This window comes from Gasterosteus aculeatus, chromosome 20 (assembly GCF_964276395.1).
Source record: "Gasterosteus aculeatus chromosome 20, fGasAcu3.hap1.1, whole genome shotgun sequence".
NCBI classification, from domain to species: Eukaryota; Metazoa; Chordata; class Actinopteri; order Perciformes; family Gasterosteidae; genus Gasterosteus; species Gasterosteus aculeatus.
The window spans coordinates 13,933,977-13,951,488 of NC_135707.1; the positions used below are offsets into that span (position 1 = coordinate 13,933,977).

A 17,512-nucleotide genomic window follows, 5' to 3' on the forward strand; every position below is an offset into this window, starting at 1 on the left:
GAAAAGCGTCTGTGTGCGTTGCTCCTCCCATGTTCCTCTCTCCCTCGCTCCCTGCTTTGTTGGGGTACAACCTCTCCTGCTCCTGAGGGTAAACCCAGCACATCCCCTTTCTCTCGCCCACTACTTTCCTTTGCTGCTACCCTGTTTCCTGCTTGGTTTCCTCATCCCTTCTTCAGAGGCATCTCAAGAAACTCTCAACTGGGACCTAAAGAGCAGCTATTTAAGGTAAGAAAAACATGCATGTGCATTTATTTACCAAGTAACTGTCTTTTCGTTGTGTGAAATGATTTACTGTGTTTTGTGATATGGGCGTACCCATGAGTTCAACCACATTTCCCTCCTTTACCCTCATGAGGACCTGTCTGTACAAGCAAACTACACAAATTGTAGGTGGAACGTCGGTGACGTCAGTTTTGAATCTCACAGGACTTGCAGAGTTGCTGCATCCTTTGGATGGCATATAATTTACTTTAAGCTAAACAACTACTTTTGTTGCATTGGGTAAATTGTGCATTAGTGAATAGGCAGCTGCTGCAGTGTAATATATGATATTTATAAGTAAACATATATTTTTTACATGCTTTGGGTTAAGTTATTCAAACAATTAAAAGCACAGGGTAATATAAGTGTGGGTCTTTTAAAAATGTAATAATTGTACGATTGGCGTGCAAGTTCAAAATCACATTAAATATCACAACAAAAACGAGATTCCGTTTCCACTTTAGTCATATTATTTGATCGGCAATCTGTCATGCAAGTTGAGCTTGATCTGTGAGGTTCATGGAGGTATAAATAACAATGTTTGTTAAAAGGAAACTCACAAATTTACCTTATCTTTAGTTGTAGTGAAGTGCACATTGACATCAAACGAAAATTACAGTGTTGTTATGTGAAATATTTGGTTCATATTGAAGTGCGATTGCAGCATTACTATGGACAGTCGCTCAGAGTCACTGATATTATCGAAAAACATTGTTTAATATACCTGATACACAGTCTATTAATAGTATTGCTGGGTGCTTAAGTATATTAGACACACAGCAACCATTAACATGTATGATTTCATTGCTGATGGATGTTACACCAGGTTAAATAAATCTAATTAAAAGCACAAAAAAGTGAAAAATATATGGTAGAAATACAGACGTAGGAAACTGGTATTTCTTTTGTTTCTCACACAATGCAGTAAACCTTTGACGTAACAAGTTGACAGAGACAAGAGAAATCCCCCAAATGTGTCAAAGACGTGGCAGTGAAGAGTTAAGCCACATTCAGTTTCCTACAGTATGTCAGAGGGAAGCTTGTTGAAACGACCCCAGGTTGTGATCTTAACTTGTCTGGCAGCTTTAACCTGCATGTTTTTACCTGAACGTTCTCCAGAAACGTTACCTGCTGAGCTGTTTCCTCATTGTGCAAATGGGGGAAATTTTGAAAGCTTTAATAGAAACTTAAAACCAGATAAACAGTTTTGCAGTTAAGGCAAAATAAGGTTGAAAAAATGAATCTCATACATATTTATCCATTTCTTTCTTTTGACTCAATGAAGAGATATATTCTGTTTTAAATGGAATTTTCATCCTAAGCTAAGATATGACATGACATTGCTACGCTTAGTTTTTGAGGTAAATATCGATCTTGATACACAATCGTGTGCTTCGTTTGGTGCAAAGAGCTGCGTTTCATGTTACAGAGGTTGCGCGTGAACCCCAATTGCAGTCACATTGTGCGTCTATAGGACTACAGGGGAAATGCATGTATGATTCTGCTAAGAAAACAAGTTGTTATGAGAAATGTTGACCTTGTGTGCACACCGGGCTCATTTAATCTATTTCCTGCAGCTCGTCATCAGGTGTGTTTCTTCTAAATATCAGAGTTTCTTCAAAACTATTAAGCACCAAAAGTCCATTGATCTTCTTTGTGTGGTGATTATGATTTTTTGGGCCTTTATTTAGTGTTGTATATTTTGATCCTGGGTGCTGGCTGGCGCTGCTGTGTTTTCAGGCTGGGCGGGGCGACCAAGAGGAGCGCTCTCACTACCCGCACCTGTAGCCAATCAGCAATCTGACACGAATTATAGCCTGCTGTCTCCCAGGCCTCCTCGTCGCATCATTACTTCTCATCGACGCCACACACCAGCACGCTTGCGCAGCCTTCGCTCTGGATCCTGCACTCGCGACCTTCTCCTCACGAGCCCCTTAAGAAATAAAGATTTTCGTTTGTTGACCGCAAGACTTTGTCCCCGGTTCTGCTTTTGGATCTTGTCCTCATCCACCCTAACACTTTGTAAGGTTTCTGTGCACAGCAGGTTTGTTCAATAGTTAACTGTGGTAGCAATCTCATGTCAAATGTTATGATTTATTTCTAAATTACGTTTAAATAAACTATACAACAAATTGTGGGACCAAAACTATGCTGACAGACATCATGATCCACCATTTCCTTCCGGATTCTGTTTTCTTTGCATTTAATGTGTTTGTTAAACCCTGTGATGCAACAACTTAACTTATCCATATTAATGCCTGCCAATGAGTTTTCCATTTTAAAATGAATAATGTGTGCTGTTATTGCTCATCATCACTTTTCAGACCTCTTCACGTGCCGTCCCTTTGAGAGCTTAAATGCTTTTAGTGAAATGTTTCCTTTTTCCAAACCTATTTCTTGCCAACAGGAAATGGCTTCTAAACGGCAGATGGGCTACAAATGTCGCATAGCAGGAGTGCTGCTTCTCCTTTTGGCCAGTATTGCCGCCCTCGTTGCTGTTGTTGTCATCCAGGACACCTGGACGCTCACAGAGTACGACTTTGAGGTGAACACATGCATGTGCAGGCTCTGTTTAGCTTCATGCCTTTCTCACTTTGACAAAGCAGAAGAGGATTACGAACATATACTTCCACCCTCTTTAAACTCCCAGTTGTGAGTGTGGTTCAAAATGCTGTCAGGGTTAAAAGGGTGTTTTATCAGTCAGCTTGGAGATGTGTATACGTTTGAAACGGTCAGTTAGGGTTGCAAAGGACTCTCTTTAGTTTAATTAAATGGCTTTATGACCTGCTCTACGCCTCATCAGCGGCACAATCTAAGGATTTTATTTTACTAATGCATGTAAAAACAGCCATTAAATAGACATGTGACGTAATCATTTTGTTTTCTTTACTCCTCTGTGCAGTACGGCATAGTGATAGACTCCGGCTCATCGCGTTCCAATGTGTACCTGTATCAGTGGCCTGGAGAGAAGGAGAACGAAACGGGAGTCGTGAAGGAGATAATGAACTGCCGAGTGTCTGGTGAGTCATTGTATCTGCAGCCTTGGTGAGGAACAATAGTTTTAAACTCTTAAATCTTGTTGTTTGGGGTGTGTGTCCCTTGTGTAAGGCAGACGGTGCCACTTATCAAAAGCAGGTCATTCTATTTTAGTACACATGTTTAGGACACAACTTGAAATAAAAAATCAGCATTTTATAGAATTTAGTTATTCTAACGTTAGAATGCAGGGTTAGGGTTAGTTAATGGAACATTAAAGCCCATCCATACTGAACAAAGGAAATATTCCATCAACCTTTGCTTAATACTGGTTTTCAGTGCTCAAAGTCCATTTTTATCTTTGCCTTGTGCCCACAGGTGCTGGTATCTCAGAGATGAAGGTTGACCAAGAGAAAGATACCAAATCGTGGAATGGATTCAAGAGCTGCATGGTCAACGTCACACAAGCCATTCCTGTTAAAAAACACAAAACCACACTTCTCTTTCTGGGAGCCACTGCTGGGATGAGACTGCTACAGTAAGAAAGTGTTGAAATAAGTCACCGTTACTTAAGAAGTGTTGGAGAGGGACCGGAACGATGAGACCAATTTAAAAACCATTAACGCACTATATTTCTTCATAGCGCTCGTTCTTTTTTTTTTCTCCTAACTTCCTCCACTCTAGCGTAAAACCAGCGTGGAGGACACAAGAGTTGTATCGATCTGTTTAGTTCTCAGATTCTCAGCAAGAGAGTGATGAAAAAGTGTTTTAAAATGAATATGGAACCATTTGTGTCATGATATGATATGACACATGTCACTGCTAACGGCCCCCCTCGCTTTGAAGTAGGGTCCCTAAGTCTCCTCCTCTTTCCGCTTCACCTTCAGTGAGAAAGATGAACAGAAGTCCAATGAAATCCTGGCGAGTCTCAGTGAATACCTGAAAACTTTGCCTTTCAACTTCCAAAATGCTTCCATCATTACTGGTCAGGAAGAAGGGCTGTACGGCTGGATCACTGTCAACTACCTCAAGGGAAAATTCCTGCAGGTGAGATGCTGTCGTAAATCTATCTAGTGTAGGTCAACACCTATTAACCGTTTCCATCATATTTGCAGAAAAACCTTTGGAACAAATACGCACACCCGGAAGGGGAGAAGACTGTAGGGTCAATGGACCTCGGTGGAGCATCGACACAGATCGCCTTCGCAGTCCAGGACGATGAGGACTCAGAGGGACCGGACTTCTTGCGTGTCAAACTGTACGGTTACCCGTACAACGTCTACACACACAGTTTCCTCTGCTACGGCAAAAACGAGGCTGGGAAGAGGATTCTGGACAAAATAGTTAAGGTAACAATCTCGTCTGTCTCTTGTTCAGAAGAAATGAAAGCTGGTGTATTTCACATGCTATAAGGGTAGTGGTGTCTCCCCCCCCCTCCTGTGGGGAGCATGTTTAAGTGGTTGTGGCAGTGGGAGTGTATGTTGTTTTTGCATGCATGTGCAGGCCAACATCCATTAAGGCCCCATTAGGAATTGATTAGTGAACACTGCTGTCCCCCTAAAAGACAAAAAGGGAGACAAGTGAAGTGAAGAATGCATTATGTCATTAAGAATATTGATTGAGCAGTATATGTTGTTGCGCTAATCAGTAGAAAAGGCCGTATTTCTGGCAGCGTAGCGGCTACTGTAGAAATATGCAGAGAGAATATGTTACGGAGGGTCCAGGAATTACATGTTAGCCTAAAGGTTTGCTTTACATGAGGATCTGTACTAAAATGAGTCTCTGAATGTATAATGTAAACATAATTCACGATAGACCATGTTTGTAAATGTAAAAGTAACATTGCCTTTACCTCAACTTACCGTTCTCGTAGTTTTATTTCCCCCTCGGCCTCCAATCATCATTTTCCGACGTTGTCTCCTTTTTCCGAACATTCCAGGAATCCTCTGACCCATCCTACATCCTCAACCCGTGCTACCCTGAAGGTTACAACGTCACCAGGAAGGCCTCCACCATTTATGACACAGAGTGTACAAAGAAGCCAAACCAGTACAACCCAGATCAAGAACTCTTCATGGTGGGAACCTCCGACTCAGACAAGTGCCGCAGCATCGTGAAATCCATTTTTGATTTCAAAACTTGTTCCTCGGCCAAGTGCTCCTTTGATGGGGTCAGCCAGCCACCCGTCGCTGGAGAATTTATGGTAACGTGGACACGTGAAAATAGAACAAGGACAAAGAAAACAGATAATAACTGACGATATCTCTCTCCGGTTCCTCCCAGGCGTACGCAGGCTTCTTCTTTACGGCCCGGGCGCTCGGGTTTGAGGGGAGGTCGGATCTTGATCATTTCAACGCATCGGTTAGGCAACTGTGCCACACAAATTGGACGGTGGTAAGTTCTTCCGATTGGTAGACTGCGATGGTAAAAACGCGGACAGGAAGAGGAGGACAATTTATGAAGCGAAATCAATCAATTTTGGTACAAGTGTGTACAGCAGGAATGTGAAAGGACAGGAAACCACCAAGTGGTGCAGTGAACTCCATTAAGGGTCACGTTCCACAGTATTTTCACAGAGATGAAGATGTTTCAGATTTCCTTCAAAGGCGAGGGATTTTGCACGTACAATACAAAATTCTCTTTAGAAGGAATGGTGTTTTATAGTAATTAGGGAAAATATCTAGAGAATTCTTTCATTCTATAGATCTTTAACACGATGGGAAACGGCATGTAATCAGAACTTCAACAATATGTCTGCTACATCTGAGCAGATATGTCTCTGTTATCCATCTAGAGGGATGACATTATCTCATTGGAAACAGTCTTAGTATTTAGTATTAGTTTGTTGCAGTCTTCATTATAAAATATTCTGTCATCCCCTCATCTATAACATTCATATTTTGTTTAAAGTTTGGCTTCATTCATTTGTATTTTTCTTATTTCTAATCGGCGTACACATGTCTGTCTGTCTTTCTTTCAGCTGAAGGCAGAAAAGACGTGGATCTCAAATGAGTACCTGAGGACTTACTGTTATGCCGGTCACTACATATTCTCAATGCTGGCAGATGGATACAAGTTTGACAAAGACACCTGGAAAAACATTGACTTCCAAAAACAGGTGAGAGGACTTCATTTTGATCAAACAGTGGTTCTTCAAATGGCTACGGAGCCAATTCACATCCACTCTTTTTATTTTCAGTGTTCATGTAGTCTTGCGAAAGATGATCCTCACACAATGAAACAGTCAACATCTCGTCCTCCTCCGGGACGAGGGGGTTTAACTAGTGGGGGTTGAGGTCAAAGATGATTGCCGGGCATTCAAAAAGTTGAGGACGGACTAAAAATCAGGCAATGTTTTACTCGGGGAGGCCCGCGGGTCACGCTGGCTCTTTCATAATGGAGTTCCCTTGACGGAAGGGGATTCCCGTTCTGTGACACAGAGTTTATCAGCCCACGAGTCATAAAGACAGACAGTAAATCAAAAAGCCACACAAGCTGTACTTTCCAAATGTAATGGCGGTTACCCTTTTTGACCTAACCACAGCTGGCGCTGCACCCAAATTCCCGTCCCTCCCGCCAAACAGTAGTGTGCTGTGTGTGCTGACTTGTGCCTTCAGGGTATTTGGGAGTCAGTTGGTTGGATGGATCTCCTTGGAGGAAATTACAAAACAGACACACATCTTTGCTCAGAGCTGCAATTGTTCAATTTCCTCACAAGGTCTTTCACATTCTCAACTTCCCTCGATGTGTATAGCAACAGCAGCGATGTAGAAGCTGCATGCACTACTGGAAGAAATACCATGTACAGCATGGGAATACAGTGTCCTCTTCTTGTGTCTTCTCTGCAGGTGGAGAAAACCAACATAGGTTGGAGTCTGGGCTACATGCTGAGTATGTCGAACATGATCCCATCTGAAGCGGAAGTAATCCCGCCCCTGACAGACCCGGTCTTTGCCGGCCTGGTCTTTCTGTTTTCAGCCCTAACGATCATTACGGGGGTCTTCGTTTTCATAATCCTCATTCGCACTTGCTTCTGAGAGTCACGCAGAGAAGCTTTGTAAGCTTTGTAGGCGGTGGGGGAGCGCAGACGCTATCGCAGAGGAGCTTCATTTTTTAAGACATTTAATGATGTCAATTTTAATTATGATAGTTTGTGAAAACTGAAAACAAATATATCCTGCTGGTTTAAGTCTTTGAGCTATTTTTTATCTGGAGGGACAGGAGACATAAAAAAAACACCTCCAATAAAAAAATAACTTTTGGGCAGATAAAAGCAGGCAACACACGAGAGCTTGAATGACTGACAGGTAACGAACCCATAAATGCTTATTCTTGTCACACGTTGTGTCATTTAAAAATGGAATTGCATTCACATGCTGCACGAATGGACACACGGACCTTCAACAACGGGCTATTCAGTGATTCATTTTGTATTATACGTGTCATTTGCACTCAATGGATTCTGCTTTAAAAACGGCAGGATGGCACTTTGCCTTGGCCACTTTATGTTACACACTGCGTGCTGTGTATCGGGGGAAAGATTTTATTTGGCAAAAGTACCACTATTCTTAAGCGGTAGCATTACCAGGGGGCTCACTGTCTAGTTTGTGTGCACAGGTGTGCTCTCTCACCTGCATGAAGAATGACCTCTTCCCCCCGTCAACATCAAGTGCACAGCGTGTTGTTTACAATAGATGGACGTGACCCCCCCCTCTCTCTGATTGGCTCGCACTTATTACCTTTGTATAGAATTTGTCAGGATACTATTAATGAAAAAGATTGGAGGAAGGTCAAGAGGCTAAAGCGGATGAGGATTGGAGACCGCATGCAACATTACCCAATATATAATAACACAGTCTTGATTATGAGAGTTTTTTTTATGTTGCTATGCACATGAAAAAAAAGGCATATTCGAGATTTACGCTTTGTTGTGGTGTCAAAATGTAAACTAAATGTTAACCTTAATGTTGATATGGCACACTAATTAACAAAACATTTAAAAAATGACAGACCATATCTAAAAAGCTGAGGACCCCTTCAGCATAATATACAGTGTAAAACTGTAAAAACTGTAAAAAAAAAAAAAGTACACATCTCTATTACTGAACGAAACTCATTAACAATTTATTGAATGTGCTATGTGCCATTGTATCATCCTGATTTTGCTATATATTACTATACGTCTAATAATCAAGCCAAATACAATCTACAATTAATATTGTTAGTTCTTTAAGTTATGTTTCCCTTTAACCACAAATCTTGTGTTGTTCCATCACAGGGAGTTGGATAAATCTCTCTTGCTTTCATATGCTTATATGTAGAGAGAGAGAGAGAGAGAGATGTATTCAATCAATATAAACTATTAATGCATCACATGGTTCATTTGGGGTTTTAGGGTATGCCCTACCTGTTCTGGTCTTATTTTGAGAACAATTCTCTCTATAGAATACTACACCCACGGTACCCTTTGTCGTTATGGGATCGGGTTCCACCGTTCACCTTATTGGTTTTCACTGAGCTGAACATGTTATTTCATTTAATACTAAATACTGGTTACTACTTCTTTAAATAATATGTATCGATCAAAAGAGACCATAAAATAAATATTCTTGTTTAAATCTGAATATCTCTGATTTCTTCTGTGTCCACTGAGCATCTCCAGCATTCCCTGGTGACTTGTTACAATCAAACACACACAGGCGGATTCTTCCAGTAACATCGCCTCCGCTACTCATCCCGTGTACTGCAGCGCCCTCTAGTGGTACTGCATTGTACCTGCACAATGTACCAGAGGAGTAGTGACTGTTTAAAACATTTTATTATTGAAAGACTTGTCTAAAAAGAAAACAAAGGAAAAGAGACATTTGAAACTACAGAAATATCCACTGGTTCTACAGACACTCTCAGAATCACAATTTGAAAGATATGGGAGGCATGTGAACAAGCAAATAAAAAAATAGCATCAAAGTTAATTCTGTTGCATCTTCTTTTACACACCTGTACAAAAAAGATCTCATAAATAGTACTTTTGTTCTCGCTTTCTCTACGTTCTTTTCTTTCAATAATTTATTTTCCTATAGAGGTTTGTATTTGCTTGATTTTGGTTGAACTGTGTCAGTCTGTTCCTACGTATCCATTAACCTCCTTTCATTGGCGGAGTGTCGAGTAGGTGGAGCGTTAGCGGTGTGACGCCCTGTAACTTACAAATAATGCAGATTCTTTTACCAGCTAGGACCGGAAAATAAATGATTATTCTCGCATCTTCTCGCAGTTGTGATGTCAAGGATAACGTTTAGGTGTCTTTACAGTATCTTGGCTTCCAATCGTCAATTGCTGTCATTTTGAACACAAGACCGCCTCAAGCCTCATTCATGAAAAGTATCTAGCAGCTCACACGTCTTAATCAACTCTCGAGAAAGACAAACAAAAAGGCAACACAAAAAGAGAAGCACACCATCTCTCCTCAACCTTTTGGAATATACAAGTTGAAATGGGTTTTCTTCAAAAGAAATGGCCTTTCCTCGGAGAGAGATCCTCGCCCGGCTCCCATTCTAAATGGCTTTTGTTTGGCGAGATAGTGGCGTGAAACATTTTGTCTTATGGACTGAGATGATGCGTTTTCAAAATAGGAACATTTTGTCGGGCCATCACAGCGAGCCACAGCATCGCAGTGTTACGCTATTTGTAATTTGTTGCTGCAGCTTGAAGAGGGAGTTGTTGGGTGTGTACATGGATTTTAAAAGTACACACCAATGTTCCAAGTTACATCCAGATGTTACAGTGCCACTTTAGATCGTCACTGTGTATGATAACTTGACAAAGAAAACACCCCCTCTTCTTTGTTCAAGACCTACTGGATGTGCTCCTTCAACAGCATGACAATCAATAAAAATCTAACAATCTAATTTCAGAGGTGAAGAAAATAACAAAAAAGCAACATGAGGAATACCTCTTCACTAACTAGTTTCTTCATCTTTGGTATAAAATATGCCACATGATGGCTGCTTTTGTTCAACGGTTAAGAAAGACTCAAGAAACTGTCAGCAGTTTTACTAAAACTATTGCTTTTTGCACATTTAAAAAACCTAGCGTTTATTTCTGCTTTGTGTCATTGTCAGAAATGTTCCTTTTTTACTTTTCATTTTGCAGTGAGACAAGCAAAGCAGGCAAAGCTAAACCCTTTTTATAGGTTATAGGAATGCAAACAGAAAATACAAATGTGATGAAGAAACAGAACTTTTATCCCATGATTAAACTTAACTGCATTTTCCAGGAAGCAATGGATTGATCCTTCCCACAAGTTGCATTAAAGACATTTTTCCCACCAACCAACATCAGCTGCACCACATAATTTAAAATCATCTTCATACAATTACAACCTTTTTTTCCCTGTACAAATAGCTTTTTAGATTTATTCTCGGAACTTCTCAAATCATTCAACCATTCTTATTTTAAAATAACTCAACACTATGGAAACTTTTATTCCCAAATTTTGAGAAAATTAAGGCAATAAAGATTTACGAAAACATTGATATTCTAGAAAACTACTCAAACAATAAAAATAATGAAAATAATGTAGCTTAATATCAAAGGAAGACAACCTGTTTTTTTTTCTAGACTTTGCTTCCTTACATTTTTGATAAAAAAAGTCTGAAAATCTACCTGCACATTCAAATGTTTTTTTTTTCTGTACAGCTTGGTTGTTGTTGACTTTAGATTTCAGTCTGTCTTCTCTTTTTCCTTCGGTGGCCAAGTCCAGTCTCACAGTGAGAAATGATAGACTCAAAGATGCAGACTGCGTTTGATTCCCGCGTCCTCAAGTTCAGCAAACCATCATTTCTCTTGGCTCAACCAGATAAGAAATATATATTTTTTTTCATTTTGTCTTTTATGTTGTGCCTGTGCACAGTGGAAGCATTCACACCCAATGTTTCACATAACACTTTTTTTTTGTCCCGGTTTCATTTTGATCCTTTCTTTGTCTCCATCGCCTCCGTCCAGGCAACGCAGCAATGATTGACCCTTCACGTTATCTAGAGGACACGGAAAAACAAGAAGAGCAGAAAAGTCCACGTGTTTTGATCAAAACAACGCAATTGGCTTCATATTTCTATCTGCAAAATACATTTATTAATACATTATTAATAGGATTCATCGCAAAATCAAATAATGAATTCAAAAGTAGTGTATTGCCCAGTTTAATTAATGCAAACACTTAAAACAAATAAAGTGATATTTTAACAGCAGTATTCCCTTTGCACAGTAGCAGTTAACAGAGTTCTTGAGTATATTTAATTCAATCTGTCCCGAGTTAACTCGCAGAGTGACCAGACAGAAGAACAAGCAAAAGCTTGTTCTCCAACCCTGAGGCAAAACAAGTCAGTGATATTTACACCGAGCCTGGCAGTCAACATACAACACTCACTTAGACTGCTGGTAAGAGTAGGCTGTCGAATGATCTCCTGTATTCTCCACTGATAAAGGCTGCTGCCCGCTGGCGTCCTGGGAGGAGGCAGCTGTCTGTGATGATGGGTCTGTCACCACACCCTGACAACACAAACCATTCAGAAACGATCCCATATTGTTCCACACGGCATCCAAAAGGTTCACAAAGTACAAAACTCCACTTCGTATTGACTAGAAGGGAAAGGTTCAACTACAGTTCTAGTGCTCGTTTTAAGAAGTAAATAACAGCTCCTTTGAAGTTTCCATTTATTTTGTATGATTAGTAGCAATATCAGCCTTAATTACAAAATGCTAACTAATTTTGACTTAATCAAGTTACCTCAGCGGCAATAAGGGCTTGCTACATTTGTTTTCCTCTCATGGTAGCATGACTACCCAAACTCACAGCTCAATTTACAAGCATCTAATTCATCAGAGGCATAATACAAAATAATCTAACTCAATGTAGTAAGTAAAGTTATTCTGTAAAACCCCACACAACCTGTTGTATTAAGTTTATATAAGAAGTAACCAGAATAGCTTTGTCCATACTTCCATTGTGATGGCAGAGGCAGGCACTGCAGTGTACTGGGGAATGTAGGTTCCTTGCATAGGAGCAGCTGCTGCAGCAGGCATGTACTACAGAGAGAGGGAGGGGCACAGTCTTATAACATATGAAAAACACTGTCGTTTACCTTCTGGACGGAAAGCACTTTCTGACATTTATGCTGTAATACCTATCAGCGGTTTCTGCTGTGAGATTGTTTTAAATGCAGCCGATCATATAAATCTTTCTGAATAATGGTATTGAATAGTGTAACTGGAAAGATGAACACACACACACACAGACATATGAATGTAGAGCGAGGTGGTTTGGAGGCGGTACAGCGTGAGACTCACAGTGCCTGTGGTGCCCAGAGACATGTGGTTCATCTGCTGGGTGAGAGGAGCCATCACACTGGAGGGGTGGAGAGACAAACTGGGCTCTATAGCTGCTGCTGGGGTGATCACAGCTCCCTGAGGGAGGAACAAGGTCAACTGTTTTATTGTATCGCCAAGAAGTATTATACAAGCAACAACATAAGGGGTTTATGAAGTTTAGGTTTTAAGTTTGGTCTTGGTGAAGAAATAAATCAATAGAACACACCAAAACTTTGAATTTTAAGATTTGCCTGAAATGATAACTAACAGCCCTATGAGTCCTATGCAACAGGCTCAAACCACATCTACGTGATAGTCCAGTGTGTTTCACATCGATAGAGTACTGAAACCTACTCTAGAGGAGGCTTTTGTGCCGGCCTCACGGCAGACAAACGACAGCAATAAGAATGTGGATTTTTGTTTGTTTGTTTGTTGGCCTGATCCTATTGCATCCATCTAAATCCACGGGAAAGGATCAACAGCTTCCTCGGCCTCCCAGAAGCCAAAATGGGTAGAGGGCAAAATGACGTTTTAGAGTGCTTGTGGTGCGCATGCAATGGCGGCTGGACGTTAGTCGCTCTGACGGGAAGACATCAAAACATTTATTAACGGCTTGAGAAGGTGTGTTGGTATAATATCTCAGCAGCAGGAGGAGGACTTTAGAAGAGCTCAGCAGCCACTGACACTGCAAGGTTTGTTAGCCCGTCGGTGGCAAATACTATCTACCTATATTCACCTTTCTGCTGTGTGTTGTTAAGAGAAGGGGGAATGTCTTGCATTTATTAACTTAAGTTAGTAAGTTTCTTCATAGATGTCACAGTAAACCTGGAGAGAGTTTTTTGGCCACCTGCGCTCTTGGACATTCTCTTAGGGTGGCGGAGGAGCGCAAGAAAGCAAATGTGCGTATTTGCAAAATGTAGAACTACTCCTTTAAACTGGTTGAAAAGCTGTAGTCAAACCAGAACGTAGACTAGACACCAGACTAGATGACATGGATTATGAGAGTAAAATGTCACACTTGATATGCATGTGTACTGCAAAGGGAACGGGGTGTTTACGTATGCTATACTAGTAAAGAAGAGCTTTTTGAGACAGCTAGCCTCAAAAGTAAATCGTTCATAATAGAAAGACTTCCAACCAAGTTAGATGACTAAAAACGGTTTGACAGCAGTGCAGCCAGTCAGCCGGCTCGCGGGGCAGGAGGCCTGACGGGGCGAGCGTCTGAATGGAGCAGAAAGGCTCTTACTGTAAATCTCTCCAACGTGGAGGGCTTTGATGCCTGCTAACACCTTGATGCGCTGAGCTCTTCTCTTCCAGTTCAGCTCAGCTATAGCTTCAGCAGCTCTGTATTTATTAGGAGACTCCTCACACTGTGTGCCGAGAGGCCTGGCAACATCCCTGCAGAGGCCTGTTCATTCCTGATAGCTGTTTAACTGCACTTCCCGTGAGCCCAGACAGCATCCGTGGACGTGTGTCAGCATCGCTACAGAGAGCGGTCGGCACTTCTGTAGCTGCATGTTGAGACGGGATGTTAGAAGAACACAGGTATTAAATGGAGGTATTTTGGGCACCGGCCCAGTTATGTGGCGGTCGCTCTTAAAGCTCTGTGTCTGTGGAGTCTCCTGAGGAGGCTTGAACAACACAAGCACACTGACAAAGTAAAAACACAAACAGTAATGGAAGTTCTAGCATTGTGAAGCGCTGTCAGAGTTGCTCATAGTTGCAAACCTCTGTGAGGGAAGTTCCTTGTGTCTGAAGGCTTCAGAGGGACACACACACACACACACACACACGGTACAGACAGTACAGGCAACAATCGTCGGATCAGTTAACAGTGTTGAGTGCTCTTCCTCCTGACTGCTGTGTTCAAAGGGAAATCTGTTTGAAGAACACAGCTGCCCAGCCATCAGGATCACTCCGTCAACATCGTCCTCACCACTGAATGACACACACACACACACACACACACACACACACACACAGAGAGAGGCTTCTGTACACAGATGCATCCAACAATCTGCCCACGAAGCCACACAAAGCGTCGGCTCCAGCCGGTAGATAGCAGGCAGAATCCAGCTATTAACCAGGATTTTCATCCATCTACATAATACATTCCCCCGTTTAATCATTTCTCATCCTCGCTCGCTCGCTCTCTCTCGTTCACGCAGTCTCGAAACAAGCTTCCACGCAGAAAGAAAGCTGCATTAAGCAAAAAGGAAACCTGCAAAGACTAATTGTCTGCTCTGGTTTACAGCTGTAGAAGGGTTGAACTTGCTGTCCCTGCACGCAGGGAAAGTAGTTGGTGCAAGACGAGTGTGTAATTAGATGCTGTGTATGTGTTAATGTTTTCAAGGATCGGACATTGTTTATTCTGGGGTTGGCAATACACGAGAACACAAGGTTGACGGTTATATTTTTCCGAGAGGACGGCAGAGAGAAAAGTACAGAATCTGCCTAAACTTTGAACTCGCTCCTTCTCTTGCTCACTCAATCCCTCCTCTTTTCTTCTCCTCCCCTTCTTTTTCATGCATTTCATTTTTCATTTTTTCTGTAAACAGATGAAATTGACTCGCGGAATGCCGCGAGTCACGAAGATGGCGTGACTGAGTGATTAGCAGAGGCGTTATTGCGTGCAACAGCTTCACTGTGTCGCACATTAATCAAAGTTAGCAGTCACTAACTGAGGCCCAGCAGTGAGGGAGCCTCTGCTACGATGGGAACAGAATTAAGCCGCTGTGTTTCTCTCAGCCCGTCTCCCTGAGTCCGTCTCCCTGACACAGCTTTAATTCCTCTGGTTCCAAGAAACACAATGACTAGCCGTCGCCTTTGTTGTCTTAACGGGGATTTTGACGACGCCGAGACAATACTGGGGAGCAGGCGCGCACAGCCCAGACATGCCTCTGCAGCAGTTGTTTTCTTTTCTTTGTTCTCAACGTATTCTGTCCTCTCCTTTCCCTGTGCCTGCTTCTACCTTCCTGTCCCCACTCTGTCAAATGTTCTCTACAGCTACTTTTTTCTTCTTCCTGTCCCTCATTCCGTCTTTTGCTCCTTATGTCGCTCCGTCTTCCCCCGAGTCTTTTGCGGCCTTATCAAGCGGCTCGACCAAACAATTAGAAGGGACACTTGATTGAAAACACATTTAGAGAAGGGGATTATTTTCTCTCACGGACATAATTTTAATTAGACATGACAACAGAATATTTTTAGGAGTTAGAGCACGGACACAAAGAGGAAGGAAACGAGAACTGTAGAGAGGAGGACAATAGAATTTTGAACTAATTTAACAATATATGACGATGGTTGCTGGAATCCCTCAGTTCCTGCCTGAGATAACATATCTGTGCTGCTTCTAACTATCGTCACAGTTTCAATGGAGCATTACTGAATTTTGCAGGAATATAGTCGGCAGATGTTTCCAAAACCCTGCTGGTAAGATAGAAATCTGGACGACAGATCATTCTTTTTAGACACATATCTATTGGAAAGGAGCGAGCCAGAAAAGTCCGGAGGAGCCAGCGTCGTCATGGGGTGTCCTGGGTGTCCACATGACGTGGCGTGTCTGAAATCTGATTAACACACTAATAACACGGATGTCCTCATTGTACTTCATCACTTCTCCGATGATGGAAATATTTTTCACACGGAGAATCTAATCTAATCTAATCTATTCACGCCACTTTTCAGGGCAGGCGTGTAGTTAAATCACATGAGTTTACAGGCTAGTAAAAAAAACAGTTTATTGAACTGCACTGTAGACGAGCAGAGCCAGTGAAACTGTAAACTGCTGATGAATAAATCTTTAAGAGGTGATTACGGTTTACCGTTTATCTGAAGCCTTTCAGGGTAATGGTGTGGTTCCAATATGAATCTGTGATTTCCTTATTCATTAAACCTGCTGCGCTTTGAAAAAACCAACAAGGTATTACGCATGCGAGGCAACGATGTGCCTCTCTTCTTCTGACAATTATGTGGAATATGTGTGTGCATCACTGTTTACGTTAATATCCACTTTAATATCAGTATAACATTTCGATCAACCACACCTTTGGAAGTCAGCTTTGTATCTGCAGTCTCATTTCAAACCAGCAGGGAGCAACCTTCTATTGTGGATTACAAACTCCGCTGAGCTCTGCTGTTAAAGGAGGTCGTGCACCGGCTGATTCAGCAGGGTAAGACTCGCATGCAGGGCTTACTCTTTTTTTTCAGCACTGATATGGGTTTGGCTGTCACGTGCCGCACTTGTGGGGAAGCTGTTTTGTTTCTGTTTTGTTATTTGGATCATTTTCCGTTACTTGCTTCATCTTTTGCATTGACATACGGGAAACAAATGAAAAATAACAAAAACTGCGTACAGTCACAATTGGAACGATCCAATAAATGTCTATGCTTTACATGACATAAGAACAAAAAATAGAGCGGTCTTAAAAACTTACTGTAGGTTGCATTACATACTGTTGATGTGGCATCCACGATGTACTCTGGACCTGAGGTGATGAGAGGACGCAGGGAGAAGCAACGGCAGGAAATGACAACATGCACCAATGTTGCATGTACCGGTGATGACAATTAAATCAGAAATGATAGAGGAAACAGAAAAAGATTGAGTGTTGAAATATAAATAAATAAGAGAAAATGAAGAGGATGGGGATGAGTAGGCGGATACAGAAGGGAGGAAATTATAAATATAGTTGTAAGTGGTTAAAGAATTGAAAAAGAGAAAACATAAAGAAGGTGAATTGGAAGGCAGCATGGCAAAGCCATAATGAGAAAAACACAGAGGAGAGGAGACAAAGATGAATCATTAGCTCTGGTCTTTACAAGCATATTTCAGAGCCTCAGTACCTGCAGCAGCGTGTCCTAACGGATATTACATCCCTAACTGAGGGTCCACTATACAGCATGTTATTCT

The 17,512-nt window shown here is 41.6% G+C and overlaps 2 protein-coding genes across 6 annotated transcripts in view; one reads left to right on the top strand and one right to left on the bottom strand.

The window, feature by feature from the left end:
* The first annotated feature begins 44 nt into the window (after positions 1-44).
* entpd3 (ectonucleoside triphosphate diphosphohydrolase 3) lies at positions 45-8,861 on the top strand. Of its 3 annotated transcripts, XM_078094164.1 has the most exons (11): positions 87-225; positions 2,002-2,305; positions 2,669-2,806; positions 3,164-3,281; positions 3,616-3,775; positions 4,125-4,284; positions 4,353-4,586; positions 5,177-5,440; positions 5,521-5,631; positions 6,218-6,355; positions 7,086-8,861. In XM_078094164.1, exons 3-11 carry the CDS (start codon positions 2,672-2,674, stop codon positions 7,272-7,274), a joined length of 1,509 nt encoding a protein of 502 aa, XP_077950290.1. In that variant the 5' UTR covers positions 87-225; positions 2,002-2,305; positions 2,669-2,671; the 3' UTR covers positions 7,275-8,861. The 3 variants fall into 3 exon arrangements, with proteins under 3 accessions (XP_040022392.2, XP_077950290.1, XP_077950289.1); XM_040166458.2 differs by lacking the exon at positions 2,002-2,305 and having other exon boundaries at positions 45-225; XM_078094163.1 differs by lacking the exon at positions 87-225 and having other exon boundaries at positions 2,149-2,283.
* A 175-nt stretch (positions 8,862-9,036) lies between these two features.
* Positions 9,037-17,512, bottom strand: part of LOC120811217 (RNA-binding motif, single-stranded-interacting protein 3) — an 89,491-nt gene continuing 81,015 nt past the window's right edge. For 2 of the 3 annotated variants that reach the window (XM_040166460.2, XM_078094166.1), the window contains 5 exons: positions 17,037-17,087; positions 12,583-12,699; positions 12,235-12,321; positions 11,663-11,784; positions 9,037-11,270 (listed from right to left, as the gene is read on the bottom strand). In XM_040166460.2, coding sequence (XP_040022394.1) covers positions 11,267-11,270; positions 11,663-11,784; positions 12,235-12,321; positions 12,583-12,699; positions 17,037-17,087 — 381 coding nt within the window. In that variant the 3' untranslated portion in view covers positions 9,037-11,266. Of the gene's footprint in view, positions 11,271-11,658; positions 11,785-12,234; positions 12,322-12,582; positions 12,700-17,036; positions 17,088-17,512 lie in introns of those variants that run through there. The other variant, XM_078094165.1, reaches the window with a different exon arrangement.

Bases quoted from the DNA above. Each gene is read 5' to 3' on its own strand.
- entpd3 (XM_040166458.2), top strand. From the start codon at position 2,672: ATGGCTTCTAAACGGCAGATGGGCTACAAATGTCGCATAGCAGGAGTG. The intron at 4,285-4,352 runs GTGAGATGCTGT...TCATATTTGCAG, and splicing joins TCAAGGGAAAATTCCTGCAG to AAAAACCTTTGGAACAAATA. The intron at 6,356-7,085 runs GTGAGAGGACTT...TCTTCTCTGCAG, and splicing joins ACATTGACTTCCAAAAACAG to GTGGAGAAAACCAACATAGG.